Below are 18,491 nucleotides of genomic sequence, written 5' to 3'. Positions count from 1 at the left end.
TTTTTTGACACTGCCACTGGTGAGAAGCGTACCCACTAAAGTGCAAATCTTTTAAGTGCATTCACATGATTTCTGAAAATGCAAAGATTTTATCTTCATGAAACTGAAAAAATTGTAAGAAAACAATTTCAGTGCCCAAATAAGCACTCTAAACATGGAATTAACTCATATTGCTCAATTCTACTTGATTTTCCTGTATCAAACCTTCTTTGCGTATCTGTGCATGACAGTCAATCTCTTCCTTGCTTCCACTGTATGTTGTCTCCTGGTTTTGCTTTCTTAGTTCTTATACACAGGTTCTGACCTTTCTCACTTTGGGCTGATGGTTCTTCTTTTCTGTTGCCATCACTGGTTACCGGACTTTCTGAATTTCTGGCTGCTCTGCGGTGCAGTCAACATGCTGAAGAGAAGGGGTGTCTACAGAGGGACCTGGGCAAGCTTTAGAGCTGAGCCCAGGTGAACCGCATGAATTTCAATCAGGCTTGAAAATAAGAGGTATTTCTAATGTGTTAAAATTCAAGTGTTAACTCAATTTCTCTTGATTGAAAGTAAATGAAGCTGCATCTTCTCTTTTGTTGTTCTTTTCTCCAGAACTGAGTATTTAATATTGGACATGGAATGAATTCACTGAATCATGAATTTGAGGTTTTTTTTTTTGAAAGTTGATCTTTTAAAATGTTACATTTTCCTTGTTCACGTTGAATAGGCTAAGTTGTGAAATGGGCGCCCTTCTGCTTGCATCAGAGGAGAAACAGCTTTTAAAGCTTGTAGAACTCAAACTGTTTGTGACAATTCGACAGGAAATAATTTATTCAATTTTCTTTGCAGGATTTGAAAGCAGTGTCAAACACAGTTGGGTTTTTTTGTTTGTTTGTTTGTTTTCTTACTATTTTCTGCTGAAAGATTAGAACTTTCCAAGCACAGCAGTTTTGATGAGTACTCTATTTTGATAACTTTTAGGAAATTTACCCTTTCAGCCTTCATAATTATCTTTATGGCCAAGAAAACATAATTTGTGGACAAAAGGGCTCTAAGAAAATTAGTATGGCTTTTTCTAGATACAAGTACTTTCCAAAATATTTAATCCTTAAGAGAAAGGTCACATATTTCATAAAGGCAAAATACTATTCATACCTTCAATGTTAAAAGCCCTAACAGACAGTAGGGAACGTGTCTATCACAAGCCATAGACCTTTCCTGAATAGTTACCACGTTCTGTGTCAGTGTGGCCCCTGAACTGTTTGAATTAGACCATGAGCAGTTTGTTTGTGGGGAAAAAAATGTTAAAGTTAATCAATGAATTAATAAATAAAAAGAGAATCCACTACAAGCCCTGGTAAAACATTCTTATTGTTCAGAGAAGATACATTTTCTTTCTTCCTTTGCGTTCTCTAGCTACATGCTAGCAAACATACATAATAGCATAATTCAGTGGCTGGGAGCTGGATGTACTCTCTTATTATGTTTTTATTCCATATGAGTTAGTTACAGCCCATGATCAACTCATCAATTCATTTTCAAAGTAGCTGAGCAGATTCAATTTTCCATGGGTCTGTTTCTGTAAATTATCTAGAGTCATGGCTCTTTTCTTTAGTGACATCCTCCTGGAATGTTGGCTACCAGGAACAGACATAATAATGGCCAAATACAGAATTTTCCTTTCCCTTGTCACTGCTCTGTTATGCAGTGAGGGGTTGCAATAGACCTTTTGACCGCAGCAAAAGAAGATCTGCTTCAGCTGCTTGTCTGTCTTGGCCTGCAAAACTTTGTTACTGTTTCTGAGCACATATCTTCCATCATGAAAGTGTGGCCTGTGTGATTCAGTTAAAATTTTAAACTTGAATGTGTGAATTTGGCTACTGTTAAAGCTTGAGCAGCTTTCTGATGTTCATGTGCCATGCTGATGATCACGTATCAGCAAATCACATTTTTCCTCTCATTTCCTCTCCTCCCTATGATCCTCAGTCTTCCAGTGCAGGTCATTTTAGAGTAATTCTCCAACTGCAATGGATAAATTAAAGTTAAAGATTTAAAAAGCTTCCATTGGGAAGGTAGGTTGAAAGTAGAATGCCTACACAAGTCATATCTCATAGTAGAAAGATATGCCACAACTTCTATATGGAACATCCTCAGTGTGACTGTGACTGTCATCACTCTTTACTATGTACAGATAGGTAAAAATTTCAACAAAGTCAGGCACATTAAACTGGTGTGTAAGAAATCGTATTTGACCTGCTCTGAGATCCCACTGGCTAGAAGAGGAGATGCCTTCGTTGGGTGTTGTACTAACTGTCCTTCTTCCATTGCAGTTGTATCATTTTTGTCATCTTCTAATCTGTGTAGTGAAACAAAAGCCCTAATTCTGATTTGATTTAAAGTAGTTACTGCCTGTAATAATTACGATCATTTAATTACTGGTAACAGAGAGAGAAGATGGGAATTAAGTTTCTCAAAAAGTAAACCTGATTGTACTTTTAAGCGATCTGAAAAGAGTAATCAGTGGCTGCTATATGGTAGTGTGTTTCAAAAAGTTACTTTAGTTTCATGGTTGCTTCTTGCACTTTGTTAGGGAATGTGTTAGCAGAAGGAACAGGAATGGGAGTTCATTGCACTTCCTAGGGTGAGGAGTTGTTTCTTTCTAAATGAAGCATGTGAACCAAGATGTTTATTATGTTGGTAAACTCTTCCATGTTCTTCTGAGGATATGAGTGGTAAGTCTGAACAAGGAGTAAATGGCAACCTTTCAGTGGATAGTCCAGGAAGAATATTTTGGTGTCTGGAAAAACATACAGGAAAGCTTTCCGTATCTTCTTCTACATGAGAAAGGTAAATAGCAAGAGGTGTGAAGGGAATTTCATTATTTATTAGGCGTGGTCAAGTTCTAAATCAACATTTAGTTCATTTTGTTGGAAAATAAGTCACCAGGAGTTTAACCACCAAAATTCAAGGTAGGTTAAATATCTGTCTGAATTTTCAGCCATTCTCAATTTTATAAACAAAAATATTGTAATTTCGTTTCGAGAGGTAATGCCCTTTCATCCTGTGTTGGTATGCTGGCTAATACTGCCTGCCCCGTTGCACACAGGGTGGAACACCTGGGAAGGTGTGAGCTTTCCTAATCATGGCTGCAGAGATTAAACTGGGAGCCTGGACACTAATGAAAGTTGGCTGTTATACAGCAAGCTGGTAATCAGTTGAATCTGGACTTTTGGTTTACTAGTGTAAATATTTCTTTATTTTTTTCATGGTTTTTTCGGTCTCTCTTCACTTTGATTCCTAAATTGTTTCTACTTTCATTCTCTAAAGTGAACAAATTATGGTCTTTTCAGGAATGGCAAAAGCTTAAAATTCCTGTGGCAGGATTTCTGTTTCAGGACATATATAAATTTGAGTTACTGTAGGATAACCTGTATTTAGCATGTTTTGTGTTCTGAGCGGATTTGAATAACACAAAAAGAAAATCATATTTCTCTAAAGCTTCACTGAGTTCTGAACAAGGAAAATTCTGTTGCTATTCACTCAAAGGCCGTGTATGCAGTTAAATGGGTTCTGAATAGCTGTAAAGCTATATATTCACTCAAGTTGTAAAGGAGTATTTTCTCATAGTATGGAGAAATTACTAATCCTTAACTTCAAAACTGAATGTTTACAGAGATTTTGGCAAAAAAAGCTTAATCCATTAGAGTAGAAAATACTGAATAATGGTGGTAGAGGAGGCAACAGAAAAAAACAGGCATATAAAACTTCAGTAGTAATTTTAATAGCTAAAGACTGTAGGTTCCGTGTGTTTCTGCAGAGGCTATTTCTGTCATAAGAAACAGCTTGGACTTTTATAAGAGAAGAGAAAGCTATGCTGTGCCTTAAATTAAGACAATCCTGTTGCATTATTACAGTATGAAATGGGGGATATTATGCCTGGATATGATTTCTATTAGCTCTCAGGACCAAGAAATTAATCTCAATTTGTGCTCCACTTGCCTACTTTAAACACATCAGGAATACCAGGGCATGCCCTGCTGTGGCTTGGGTTCTCACTGTCTTTACATTGCTTTTATTTTCTGAGGCTTGGTGTTTGTTTTTTTCCCTCCAGTGTTTGAGCAAAAGTTGTTGTTAGTTCTGTGGGTGTCTGTCCTGAGCTCTACCACGTGTCACATTTCCTTAAATGTCAGTTGGATAGTAAACCATACTGAACGACATGTCACTCCTCCCATGACTTGACTTTTGACTCCCTGGAGCTTGCAGGAGCCATTAGAAACGTCTTTCAAATAGCTGTCAGTAAAAGCAGAAGTTCATCTCACCTACCTATTAAAGGATTAAGCAAATAAATGTGCCCTTTACGTGGTGAAGTAGGTCTCAGAATAACATTATTTTATTAGTCTGCCTACACCCCAGTGCCTTCCATCCCAAGTATGTGAATTGGTACAGGAGCTACTCAGAGCATGTGGTAACAACTCACGCTTGGGTCAAGGGAGAGGTGCATCCATGCCCACGGGGATTGCAGCACCTCATTTCTTTGTTGTTACAGGTGTGTAAATAAAATGTATGATGACCAAGCAGAGTTGTAACAGTCTTGCAGCAAGTGTTGCAATGCCATGTAAAGGCCTTAATGTGTGCCTGGTTGGTTTCAGAATTAGTTTCTCTCAACCATGAAGTAATTAGTGCACCTAGATAAAGCATAGGCCTAGTGTAGTTAGCTGGTGTTCATTTAGCCAGACCTAAGTGTACCTTCTGCCTTGTGTGATTGTTTCTCCTAAAATGCTGTTTGTGAGAGGCAAGCTGAGGCACTAATGAAAGTCAAGTTATTTATTTCAGGTGGAATTTGGCTATCAGAAATGCAGTATAAGTCTTCTCAGTATGCTGGATGTGGAATGCTCCTGTTGGTCACTGTAAATTGTATGGACAGTGGTATGGGCAATGGGTGATATAATTAATGGTCAGCTTCAGGCTTTTTCTTGCCTTTGATATCCCTTGTAGGAGGCTGCATGAGGAACATGGAGGCTGCTGCTGAGCATAGTTAGCAGTTAGTTGGCACTTGTAAAGGAGAGTGAACCTCTCCCCTGAGGGTAGGAGGGAGGGAGAAGTGTGAACTCATCCCCTGCTTGGCTATGAGGACTGCAGGTGTCATCATCTGCATTACCTGAAGTCTAGCCCAGTTTCTGTTGAAGCATCTGATTAATTTTTGGTTTTTCATTAATGTGGGTGTTGAACAAATTAAATGTGACCAACATCCCAAGAAGGATCTGAAATTTGTTTTCAGCTGAAGAGCTCTTTATACAAATGAACATCAATTTGCATAATTAAGCACACACTTTACTCCTGCTGAACACAACTGAACCTTGAGACAGAAATTGCCTCTTGCAGCGCCTCTCTTGGACAGTGAAAACTGCTTAGGCCCAGTGTGTGTGCTCTTTTCCAATCTTTCTGGTGAGAGATTAGTTTTAGAGAAGTTTACTATGATCTTCTTCAAAAGGTCTGTGCTTCATGTATTTCCTTACAGACTAACAAACAACTGGGTGTTCCTCTCCCTTTGCATCTCAGTGATTTACAGTCTTTTAAAGTGTGTGAGATTTTATTTAGATAGGAGAACTCATCATAAAAAGTCGTAACTTGCTATTTTCACCAAGGGCAAGTTGTTGTTTTCATTGAGTATGGTATTACACCACTGCATTTGTCATTGTCAATTTATGCCAGGCTTTAAATAGGATATTCTGCAATGAGTTTGTTTGCTGGTAGCCTGTAATGCTTTCAGGCTAGCTAACATGAACAAGAGGCAGCATTACTGTGGCTGATGTTCTTTTGATCATGCACAACCCTAGTCAGGAAATGGGTGAGGAGCATGAGTCATGATTACATTACTCTAATGTGACTGCCTACTAGAAGTTTTCTTTTGCCGCCAATACTCTTTCCCTTGACATTACTTCTGAAAACAAAATGTGCGTTTTGGAGCACTTTGAAATATTGACCTTTAAACACAGGGATTTATGTTCTTTTACAGTCTCAAGGCAAAATCCTGAGCTGGAGCCCCTGCAGAGAGCACAGAGAACAAGAACGTGTGCAAAATGCCTTTTCAAAAAGCTGCTAAAGAACAGGAGTTGCAGTACATTAGGTCTGATTGAGTTCATTGGATTCAGCATCTTTTTCTGACCCTTTAATTATTCTGTCATGCTGCCTGCACGTGCAAGCTCAAGGTCCAATCTCTGTGTACAGATGCTGTCATCTCATATGCCATTTGGCTTAAGCTGTGTCATACACACATGCTTATCTTCGGAAGTATAGCTGCAGTAATGGGGAGAAAGTAGCAGAGTACTGGCTGAGCTAAAAGCCCAAGTGTCAAGAAGGTGGTTTTCCTGGGACCTGGGACAGCAGTATTTCAATCAGCTTAATTAGATATGTGGGGTTTACAGTTTGAAAGAAATATCAGCTGCTAATCAGTCAAACTGAACTGGCACAGTGCCACTCTGAATATTCTGCCAGTATATCTCTGTAGTGCTTCCAAACATGGAAAAAAGAAGTACTGAGTATATTCAGTTCTTTCAAATTAGACTTGCTTAACTCTGCCTGGTTTTAAGTGCAGTATGTGAAATACAACTGTTGGCACAGAAAGTGAATGCAGTCCAATGCTATCTGATATATTTCAGGAAAAAAAGTCGGATCGATATAGTATAAGCAACTCAAGTTGACAGAACTGAGCACATGTCAAAAAGAGATGTGAAGAGGAAATGGGGAACACTGAGCTGCTGTCCAATGTGATGCAGCCCTATCAGCTGGGGCAAGTCACAGGCGTTGCTGACATGCTGCAGAACAGAGACAGAATATAATGTGTATCTTGGTTGTTACTTACTCTTACCTCTGCTGAAACTGCCTTCAAATAGAAGCATTTTTTTTCTGTTAGAAGTATAGCTTAAGCTTGTAGTAAAGTAATTTCCACATTTTCCCTTATGTTTCTTGTAAGGGCAGTAAAACAAAAAGTTTACCTGTGTTAACAATCTACTTTGCACTGCATACGAATGACCAGTTTTTAAAGTCTTATTAACTCTGTGATTTCATCCCCATTCCTTAAGAAGAGCATGATTTAGACCAAATAAGAAATTTACTGAAAGCTTTTGTAATTAATTCATTGAATAATTTCCTTCCTTCCTTCTGTCCTATCCCCATGCTCTTTGATCTCATCTTGATGGCCATTCTGCTTCTTGGAGAAGGCAGAACTGCAACAGAGCAGAGAATGCATCCTTTCCAATGCAGTGCAACAAGTATGTCCTGTGCAAATTTCCTCTGTAGTTCTGTAACTCTACTTCATAATTAACCTTTGTATATAGAGGGTTCTCTGGCCCTCAAGTTTGGTTTAAATGAGTTTATCAGCTGTTTTAAGATGGTAAATACTTCAAGTGAAACACTTGAGAAATTGAATAAAAACAGAACTGGTGACTGTAATATGCCTGTGTCACTTGTGTGTTTCAAGGAGATGATAAAGAATATTTACCTTAGAGATGAAGAGCATTTGAGAATTGGAGGAGAGGTGGGTAAAGGGCTGGAGTTGGGTTGAATGGGATCGTGGAAGATGATATTATTTTTAGGTTGCCTTTTGTCAGGAGCTGCCAGTTAAGGAAATGTTAGAGATCTATTTAAAAAAAACAATAGTAATAATAAACTGTTAAAAATATCTTGAAAAAAACTTTGTTTTTAGATTACGCCTGTTTTAGGAACCCGAAGATAGACACTAGTGGAAGTAGCAAGTCACTTTTGCATCAGAAGTGAGTAAAAAAAAATCCATGGACATTTTGTCTTTCAGAAGTGTTGGTTAAGAATTGCTTGTCCCTTCTGCCAGAACCCTTTGCTCTCTGAGCTGCTCAAATGACTTGCTGCAGCTGTAAGTAGCAGTCCCATTCACAGCCAGGTGATCTTAAACCCCTTTCCTAGTTAGTTTTCATCCAGTTCAGTGATCCAAGCTGGCTTATAAGGGGTCAAGTGTGTGCACGCGGATGGTGGGAGGAGAATGTCTTTGACAGTAAGTTATATTGGGCTTGAACTCTCTCTGGAAGTGTTACCAGCAGTCACACTGCAACTGTTTGCAAGCCTTTACTGTAAACTGAGTCAGTGGGGAGAACTGCTGCTGTACCCAGTTTGCAGTGTGGCTGTAGATCTGCCTGCATGCTGAGAGTACAAGGAACTGCAGTGCGGATCTGGAAACAAACAGAGAGGAAACAAGGGCGGAAACTTCTTAAACCAGCTTTGAGAGCTGAGCTTGGCTGGAGAACTACACCCTCTGTGTTAAAGGAGAAAGCTATGTAGGTAAGCTGCTCAGAATTACAAAGGGTCAGTCCTGCTCCTTCTGATTCTTCTGTCTAACAGCACTCAGACTAGAACATGTCTTGTGCATCAGGGAGCTTCTCTGTGTAAAGACTAAACCTTCCTCTCTCTTCACTGGTGAAATTTCAGCCAGAGTGGTTATCCAATCTTTTAGGTGGCAGATGGGCTTGGTTCTAGAGGTGTGGGTTTTTTCGTACCTTTTTGGCAATTTTTTTATAGTGCTAAGGGAACTCATGGACAAGATTTTTAAGCCTCTTCGTCTTGTGGCCTGTGAGTTTATGATCCCTGGCTGTTTGCTCATTCTATGTGCTGGCTTTATAGGAGGAAAGGTGACCATGCTTCAGTGTACAACCTGGCTGATATAACATAACCCCACCTTCACAGACTGCATGAGTTAAGAAGCATTTAGGACTTCGTATAGACATGTACCTATGCCTAAATTGGAATGGTCGCCCAATTTTTGAAAGCCAACAATAAAGTTGAACTATATAGTATTAAATCCGCGTGTATGAATATACCAGCTAGCAAAGCTAAGAAGAATATAATAGAGAGCTGCTTCAGTCTATGGAGCAGACCAGCAGAATCCAGTGAGCTCTTTAAATGTTTGTCTCTAGAGAAGAAAAGACAAGAGGTTTTTATTGTTCTAGAAAAGATGTGAAGTTTTCAAACCTAGAAGAAGGCCGTGGCCAAAGCCTGCTGGGTACTTTTTTAATGGATATTTTTAAAAACATTCTAATGAGTGGTCAAAAGCACAACTGTCAAAAAAAAAAAAAAAAGAAAAAAAGAAGGAAACAAAAAGAAAACAACACAATGTATGAGGCATTTGACTCAGTATTGCCTCACAGCCAAATTGTTAAAACTTTAGTTCTCTGTAGTGTCAACAAAGAACATATTAAACACATTGAGAATCTTAGAGTAAATGTCAGGAGGACACTGGCATCAGAAAGGAATGTATTTCATTTAAAATCATCCAACAGTCTTATACAGCACTGGGGTTTATGGTGTTTTCTTGAGCAATCTGCAAATAAAATTATTGCAGTTCAAATGTGCAGATCATGGAGACTAAGGATGTGTATTGATTAAGAAGGCGATTGAGTACATTCAGATAGAATGTTTTCTCTTTCTGAGTTATGGCCTTGCATTTTATGCTGAAGAACATAAATCCAGCTTACTTTCTGGAGAACAATAGCTTGGAAAGCCTTATTTTCCCCCTAAAGAATAGAATCTTACTGGACAAATGGCATAGTATGAGCACTACCATTGGCTGTGCTGGCCAGATTTGTTGATTAGATGAATATATGCTTATCTCCATCCTTAAAAAAATGGATGGGGTAACTCACACAGGAGCTACAAACGACTCTGGTAACAAATTGCTAACTTTGGTAATAAAATTCATTCTGCTTGGAGAACTGTTTTTTGTTATATCAGCAGAAGAAATCTTAAAGGGTTTGTTGTGCAGTACTACTATCAAAGAGCTTGTAAATACTGGAAAATTCCTGTTGTAAGATGGTGAAGATAGACACAGAAATTTGATCTTGTTTATAAATGAGGAGAAATGATGGAAAGGAAGAAGTGATTTTATTTCTTTGTGTGTGCTGCGAGGGAGTGTGTGCTGCATGAGAACGTTGTCACTAATTCTGATCTGCTCTGAAAAGGCTGTTGGAAAATTGGAGAGGGTTCAAAGGAGAGAAAGCAATATTTGAAGGCCTAAAATTACTCCCCCACCATCACCACATGAGGAATTCCCCCTGTTCACTTCGATCAAAAAAGACTACTGAGAAATGACTTGGTTAATATTCAAGTACCTTAACAGGGGTGAAGGTTGCTGGTTGATAAAAGGCCTTTGTAATCTCACAGGCTGATATAGAACAAAATAATAACTGGAGTCTGGGGCCAGTTGCTCAAATTAGAGAGCAGCCCCAAATTGGGTGACTTCAGCAGCCCCTTCTAGCTGTGCTGGTACAGCTGTTTGTTTTCACAGTTAATTTTATCCTTCAATTATTTATAATTAGGTTGGCTTCGTTTCAGTATAATGCACACGTACTTTAATGGTTTATAGTTGGAGGTATTTCTTTGTTAATATGATTTACTCTAGCTTGATCCATTTGACAAGATATTATGCAGGGAAAGGTTGTCAAGATTTAAGGCAGTCAACAACCAAAAATAATTTCAGGAATTTGGGTTCTTTTCATTCATAAGCACTTTTGTGGCTGGGGTGTGCTAGACAAATGGAAGATACCTGGAGGAAAAGACACTGTATTCAGTCTGTCCCTGTCTGTGCTTACATTAAGGGACAACTAACACCCCTTCAGGAATGCTCATTGCTAGTGTATTATTTATCCATACAATTCACATGAGAAAAAGTGTTTATAGCAAGGGAGATGAAAAGGTATCCTCAGATGATTTTCTTATCTTGAGAAAGTCAGAAGGAAATATGGCTGACAGTCCTCTGCTTTTTATTTATTATTTTATTTCTCCTCAGTTTGTGTTATGTATAGCTGACGTTTTCCAGACTTTTCTTGTCATTCAATAATGTATCTATATTATGGAGTATATTCATGTTTCCTTACTCACTCCTATTAGTTACCTCCAAGCAGAAAGTTGTTTCAAAATTCAAACTACTTCAAGTGGTAGCAACTTGGAGTTTTTAACCTCTATTGGTCTGGAAAGACATAGCAGGAAGAATTCTAGGGCTGTAGTTATCTCTGTTGCAACATGATGTTTTTATGAATGATTCAAATGTATGCTTATTATATCTGTAGGTGCTGATAAACCCACATAGTGAAGAGGCCCAGATTAAAATTTAAAATTATCCTCACAACTTAAAGTGTTTGCAATTAATAGAATGCGATGCAGTGAGTTTTAAGGCTTTGCTGCGGAGGCAGTAGTCATGAAGAAGATGTAGAATAACTGGCTAGGCAACTGTTCTTCACTAAAGAGGATAGTCTTTAGTAGACCACAAACTAAACATAAGCCAACTGTGTTGTGATACTAAAAGAAAAATGCAGATACGCTGTTGAGAGAGAAGATGAGATCTCAGTTTGAATATTGTCTACTTTGGGGCATATTTAAAGAAAGATATGAATGAGAGGAGGAGGACCAGAAAAAGAGATTGTTGGGAAGTGATCTTAGTTCCAGAAAGCATGTCTTGTGTTGGAAGATTGAGATGTTTGTGTTGTATAAAACTATGTATAAAAGAAAGATTAAAGGAGTTGCGGAATATGTATTAAAAAACAAAAACAAAAACAGTGTTTAGGTTACAAATTGATGCCTTTTCCCTGGAGACTAGCCTATGCAGAGTAAATTACTGTGGGCGGTCTGCGCATGTAGGGACTTTTAAGTGGAAAGAGAATGAACATCAGGGATTAGCAGGCCACTTAGACCTTTGAAGGAAAATGGAGACATGAATGAAGTGTATGGTAGAGTCCGTCTTGACTTGTGTTCCTGTAAGTTTGGGAGGAACGGGGATTTTTCTGTTTATTGTTCTTCTTCGTTTGTTGTTTTGTTTTTAGTGGGTTTTGTGTGTGTGTTTGCCCTTCATTTTCTAAAAGGCATATGTGAAAATGAGATAAAATAGGAAACTAGGGTGAATACAGTTGTAGAAGATTAGTTGTGCTGAAGTCTGATTAGCCTGATTGTTTTTATGGAGTAATTAAATCTGTAGCTTTAATCAGAAGGGTGCAAGTTCTTTGAAGAAGGGAGCAACAAAAGGGTAAGGGCTTTTAATCCAATCAGGATGTATGATTTTAATACAGATGAATTCAGAGGCTGGGCCTCCTAGAAACCAAGTAAACTTAGATGAACAATCTGTAGAGGAAGTGTTACTGCCTGATTTGGTTATGCTTACTCAGAAAGTGGTGGTTGTATAAGCAAAGGCTCACTGATGAATTGATGTAGAAGTAGATGGACTAGTGGCCTCATTTGCAGAGGCTGCCAGTTGATAGACACCTACATCCACAGGAATGTGAGAGGTAAGCTCTCTTGTGCATGATCTGCTGATTTTCTTGTATCTGTAGACTTAGTTATTTGTAGTGCTAGTTTTACTCACAACGACTGCATGACTTCAAGCCTCTATTAAAATAACATTGTTTGTACTGATGTAGTTTCAGGCATATTGGAAGTATCAGCATGGACAAGGCGGGTTTCAACAGTTTGTGAGAGCTACTGGTAGCTAAATTCCAGAATGAACCTCTAAAGCCTTATAGGGCTGTGCTTGCAGATATTTCATTAGATAGAAAAGTTTCACCAACTTACTGCATAGCTTATCTCTGTCTTTTGCTGTATCATTGTCTTTTCATTTGGTTATGTAAATAATGTACATATTGTCTTTTTTTCTCCTAGTGACTTGCTCTGTGTGATAATTCCCTGGTTTTTTTTATGATGTTTTGGAAATGGATTCCTGTTAATTTTGAATGATTTTAGCCAATGATGCATAAGGCAGAATTCTTGATAGGGACTGACCTAAAGAAAGCCCACAGGCTTCCCAGAAAACCTTGCTTCTTGGCCTGCTCTGTGGAAACAGGATTTTATTTCTGTCGTTTATTCACCTAGGACCATGCCTAAAGACCTAGGTCTCTTGGGATTTGTGCACAAATAAATTTTTGCACAAGGACCCTAATTTTTCTCTGGTTTAAAGCTCAGATATTGAGATAGTTACTGATAGCCTGTGGGATAGACTGAGGCATCCATTGAAAACTTCAGGCTGTGGGTAAGGTAGTTGCTGAGTGGACAGAAGGTTCACAAGGCAATTTGAGAAGTGCCTCTGACAATATTGGCCTTAGTTACCAAGCAAAACACTTACATGAGAGTGTGAAGTGATAGGAATGAGAATGAGCTACAGCCAAATGAGTTACAGCCAAAATAAAACTCTAATTTTCACTGGGCTGAAATTTCTGTCTTAGCTCATGCTCAGATCTTGTTCAAAGAAGGAGATCTAGAGATCTCCTAAACTGGTAGAAAAATCCTCTCAGATTATTCTCCTAAACGAAGTCTTCTACTGTAGGCTGGCAGTCCTAAGGCTGTAGATTTTTAGTTATGCATTTGGTTTTCTGATAGCTTCTCATTCTGCTTTTCAGTTTGGTTAAGTGGTCACTTAGTTACTGAGATGAAATTTATCAAAAAAAGGCTCTTCTAAAACAGCCAGCACAGCTTCACCAATGCCCAGGTGGAGGCCAGTGACAGTTGGTGTCCTTCAGGGGTCTGTCCTGGGACCAGTACTCTTTGTCTTTATCAATGACAGAGATGATGGGATCGAATGCACCCTCAGCAAGTTTGTTGATGACACCAAACTGAGTGGTGTAGTTGATACAGCAGAAGGAAGGGATGCCATCTGGAGGGACCTTGATAAACTCAAAAAGTGGGCCCTTGTTAACCTAATGAGTTCAACAAAGCAAAGTGCAAGGTTTTTCACTTGGGTGGAAGTAATCCCAGATGTGTATAAAGGCTGGGAGATGAACTCCTTGGGAGAAGCCCTGCTGACAAGGATTTAGGGGTCCTAGTTGATGAAAAGCTTAGCATGAGCCAGTAATGTGGTCTTGCAGCCCAGAAGGCCAATTGTAGCCTGGGATGTGTCAGAAGAGGAGTGGGCAGCAGTGTGAGGGAGATGATTGTCTCCCTCTACTTTGCCTTGTTGAGGCTGTATCTGCAGTACTGTGTCCGCTCCCGTACACAAGGGATGTCGAGGCTTTGGAGAGGGTCCCGAGGAGGGCCATGAAGATCAAAGGGCTAGAGCTCCTCTCCTGTGAATGGGTGGTGAGGTGCTGGTATAGGTTGTCCAGAGAGATTGTGGATGCCCCATCCCTGGAGGTGTTCAAGACCAGGTTGGATGGGGCCCTGGGCAGCCTAATCTAGTACTTGATCTAGCAGTTGGCAATCCTGCCTGTGGCAGGGGGGTTGGAACTTGATGGTCCTTGAGATCCCTTCCAACCCAAGCCATTCTATGATTCTCTGATGTCTAGGTTATACTGTATGTTGAAAATCAGGCCCTCTGTTTAATACAGAGCCGTTATCTTTTGTCTACAAATTGTAATCTCAGGATTTTCAATGGGATGACTCATGAAATCTGCAGCAAAGGTAGCTTTTGTTTTTAGCAGAGCAAATGCTGCTTGCAGTAAGTGTACAGTTTTTAATGCTCTCTTCATTCGCAATGTGGAAGGCAAGGCCTTCCCAAGAGCAGAGGCTGCTCTGTAGAGAGGGATTATAATTCCTGGCACTGAAATCTCTTGCAGCATCCTCTGAGGTACTGTGGTTTTACACTGCCCCTTACTGGATTTTCTGATAGTGCAAGAACTTACTATCTGGACTATAGTCCAGAACTGATCTGGATGACCAAAAGTTTGCTCTATTTCAGGTTTTTGTGTGTTTGCATTTTTTTCCTCTATACTATAATTTGAATAAAATATAGAATTGGTCTTTCACTTTGAAACTAGTAACTACTAGGCTTCACTTTCAACCACATACAATCTCTGTAGAGTTGAGGATGTTGTGTTCCTAAATTGGCTGCAAGGGTAGAGTGATAACCAAGGTAAGGTGAGGGATGAAACAGTGTGGTGATTTTATTTTATTATTTTATTTCATTTTTTAAAATCTGAAAGGTAGCTGATTTGAGTGATCAGTTCTGTTCTACGATGCATGGCACAAGCAGAGATCTTACTTAGGACTGTATAGACTGTAAGATGCAAAAGGGAGTTAAGTAGATGGAGTTTTGGTATGTAATTGGAATCCCATAGTATTCTGTAGATCCTAATGAATTAGCATTTTTTTGTTTAGAGGGAAGCTGTGCAGGATTGCAAGCATTTCAAAATTGAGCTTAAAAGTATCAAATGTTCTCTGCATTCATAGAACATTGGGCTTATTTTGTATGACAGTATTTTCTGTATATATCTGTTGTACTTCTGTGTGAAGTGATTTTCAGCCCTATCTGAAGTGCAGTAGATATTTTGTGGAAATCAAAAACCAAAATGCTAACTTGGCAAGATTCCCAGCTCCCCTTGTGATGCAGAGTTAAGCACCCAACTGAAGGAACTAATTACTCAGGTTAGAGGATTTGTGAAAATGCTTAAATACTTCTTGGCCATCTGTCTTTATTGCCAGTACAAAGCTTTCGAACTGATGGTTCTTGCTGGACTTAATTTGATGAAGGAATATCTCTGCTGGGGCATGCATGAAATGAAGAAAAATACAGATAGTTTCTCTTCACGTATTGCACAGGGAGAGAGATGCATTTCTGTGGAAAAAACTGCAAGCTACTTTACAGAATTAGAATGGAAATGGACAGTAAGAGATTTGGGGCTGAGACTTTTAGTGAGGAATGGCCTGTAATGCTCTGCTCTCTGGATTGAATTGGGAAGAGTACAAAGATGCCCAGGGTAAAAATGCTTTTATTCTGAGATTCTTATAGTATCTTTTATTGATTCCTGAGCAAAGAATCACACAATTAAAGCATTAGTAAAGAGTATTTTTTTCCATAACCAATTGACCCAATAGCCTGTTAACCCTTCTGGACAGCTTTATCAGACTTGTCAGAGACAAGATTCTAGTAGGAAAACTTTATTTTAAAATGATTTGATATGCAGAACAGTTCTGAGTCACCATACCTTCATGGCCTACATAGCTCATGAGCTACAGTCTAAAACTAATTGCTGTGTAGAATTCCTGCAGTCTAAAGACTATGGTCACAAGAATCAATCCCTTCTAAAACATGTTCAGATATTTGTAACTGAGGATGTGGACCAATACTTTCATCAGATGTCTATAATTATCCTTATTAGCATATTTGTCAGAAAAGCTATTTGTGACAGTTTGTTCCAATTTATAAATGACGATATCAAAAGTGCTCAAATCCAAGGTGATCTACTCCCATTAAAAAAAAATAAAATTGCTTGAGTGACTTTTTAGTCTTCCTGCATCTACCGAAAGCTTTATGTTGTTGAATGTTACAGATCAGTTTCTGCATTTGCACTTCAAGACCAGCATTTTGAATGTCAGAATGAGAAGAAGGATTCACATAGTAATGTTTACCAAATGGACTGTGCTCAGCAACCGTGTCTAAGAAACTCTGACTTCAAAACAAGTTATAAAGTCAGAGAAAGGTTAGCTAGATGTTGTTAATCTTAAACCCTTTTATCCTGCCTAATGAAGGGAAGAAACATCATAATGTTAATCTGCAGACTGGAACTGTCAGTACCATTGCTAATTTTTTTGTGTGTGTGAAAACAGGACTGAATGAACCATGAAAAATTAATGATAACCTGATTTTGTATCCCATGCAGGTCTTCTGAAGTTCTTGAAGTTGGATGTTTGGTTGCTAACCGGCTTGAAACTTGTGCTCCGTCTTGCAGAATCCTCCAACGGGAGACATTCACATACCCTGAAGTTCCCTACCTTAGAAGAAGGGGACTTGATGTGCAAGATTGGTACAAGATGATGATGTAACATAGCTCATACTGAAGGTCTCCCGAGAAGAACTGGCTTTGTAAGGGACTTCTCCTTTATTTTTTTTTTTTTTTAACACAACTCCCCCTCTATCTAGAAGCAAGATGCCAGCCAAGACACCCATCTACTTGAAAGCCGCTAACAATAAGAAAGGGAAGAAATTCAAACTAAGGGATATCTTGTCTCCTGATATGATCAGTCCACCACTTGGAGATTTTCGTCACACCATACATATTGGAAAAGAGGGACAACATGATGTTTTTGGAGACATCTCCTTTTTGCAGGGAAACTACGAATTATTGCCTGGAAATGAAGGAGAAACTAGAGTTAGCCAATCTGGTGGCCACAGTGAATTCTTAAGGGCAAACAGCACTTCTGAATCCATGTTTACAGAAACTCCATCACCAGTGCTCAAAAATGCTATTTCCCTTCCTGCCATTGGGGGTTCTCAAGCTCTTATGTTACCTTTATTGTCACCAGTGACGTTTAATTCAAAGCAAGAATCCGTCAGGTCATCAAGAAACCCACGGCTTAGCTGTGAGCCAGTAATTGAGGAGAAGTTGCAGGAGAAAAGTAAACAGACGGGGAATGGAGAAACATACAAAGATGATGTATGGGAACAAAATGGTTCTTCATCGCATTTTATTAATGGTAGAGACAGTAACTCATCCAGCTTTTCTGAACGATGCACTGATTGGCAAACAGTTGATTTGCTTGAAGATAGCCGACTTCCATGTGAACTAACCAAGACAAAGTCAGAAGAATCCCTTTCAGATCTTGCAGGCTCTCTTCTCTCATTACAACTTGACTTGGGACCTTCACTTTTGGATGAGGTCCTCAATGTAATGGACAAGAATAAATCTTAGAGCTGGTACTCCTTGCTTTCTTATAAGTGATTCACTTAAATAAAAATAAACAAATGTAGTTCAAGAGAAGAGACACTTAAAAATCAGCTGTATTTGCAGCTGTTTGACGGGTTTTCTAAAAATATTCATAAAGTACTATTTTTTTACCTATTGTTTTTCATAATTTTTATGACACTAAATTCTCATAGCAAGAAGGTAAATTTTAATAACAGTTTTCAGCAAGTATAAAATGTTTTTAAGTACCAGTATAATGATCAGAAACTTAAGAAACAGAATTTGAGGATGATACTGATCGTGACATTTGGTTAGTTCACTTCCATGGGCTTCTGAACATATGAGACTCTGTAAGTGTCAGAAAGGAGATTGGTATTAATTATTCACTGTTATAAATTATTGCAACATCACTTTACATGTAGGCCTCTTTCAGAAACCTTGTGCTTGGAGTCTTGGTTGTGTTCTTCTTCATTTTTCCGTAGTACCATTTCTGTTATATCTTCACAGTAACTATTTCTGCAGTCTTATACTGCTCTGTATCCAGATGTAAACAGTTGAAGGCTTTTTCAGCTTCAGAGTGTCAACTGTTCTGAGTATGCACGAATTTTCACAGTTTGAGGCTTTGGGCCTGATGTTGTATATGAAATGATGTGTTGTAAACAGGTGACACATGCAAAATATGATGGTTAAATTATTTTAGAAGTTGAAATATATTTTTGTGTGTATCTTGGCTTTTTATTGTGGAGCCTACACATACAGTATCTCATCAAAATAATTGCTTGACATTATTGGTGCTCTTCTGAAAATTGTATATTTGTGTGTTTGAAAACAAATATGTATTGATACTCCTTGCTTTTTTTCTTCATTTATTGCCACACATGCTTAAACTTG

At 38.7% G+C, this 18,491-nt stretch overlaps 1 protein-coding gene across 1 annotated transcript; it reads left to right on the top strand.

Annotated features, from left to right (window-relative positions):
* Positions 1-16,844: 16,844 nt before the first annotated feature.
* On the top strand, positions 16,845-17,606 carry CDC42EP3 (CDC42 effector protein 3; the record flags this gene model as incomplete). The annotated part of the gene is made up of 1 exon (XM_079532985.1): positions 16,845-17,606. The coding sequence occupies one exon, from the start codon at positions 16,845-16,847 to the stop codon at positions 17,604-17,606; it is 762 nt and encodes a 253-aa protein (XP_079389111.1).
* Between the last annotated feature and the right edge of the window lie 885 nt (positions 17,607-18,491).

The sequence above is a fragment of the Tetrao urogallus genome (assembly GCF_951394365.1).
Source record: "Tetrao urogallus genome assembly, chromosome: 2".
Lineage (NCBI taxonomy): Eukaryota > Metazoa > Chordata > Aves > Galliformes > Phasianidae > Tetrao > Tetrao urogallus.
The sequence above is the reverse complement of the archived record's forward strand: the minus strand, read 5'-3'. Positions and strand labels throughout refer to the sequence as shown.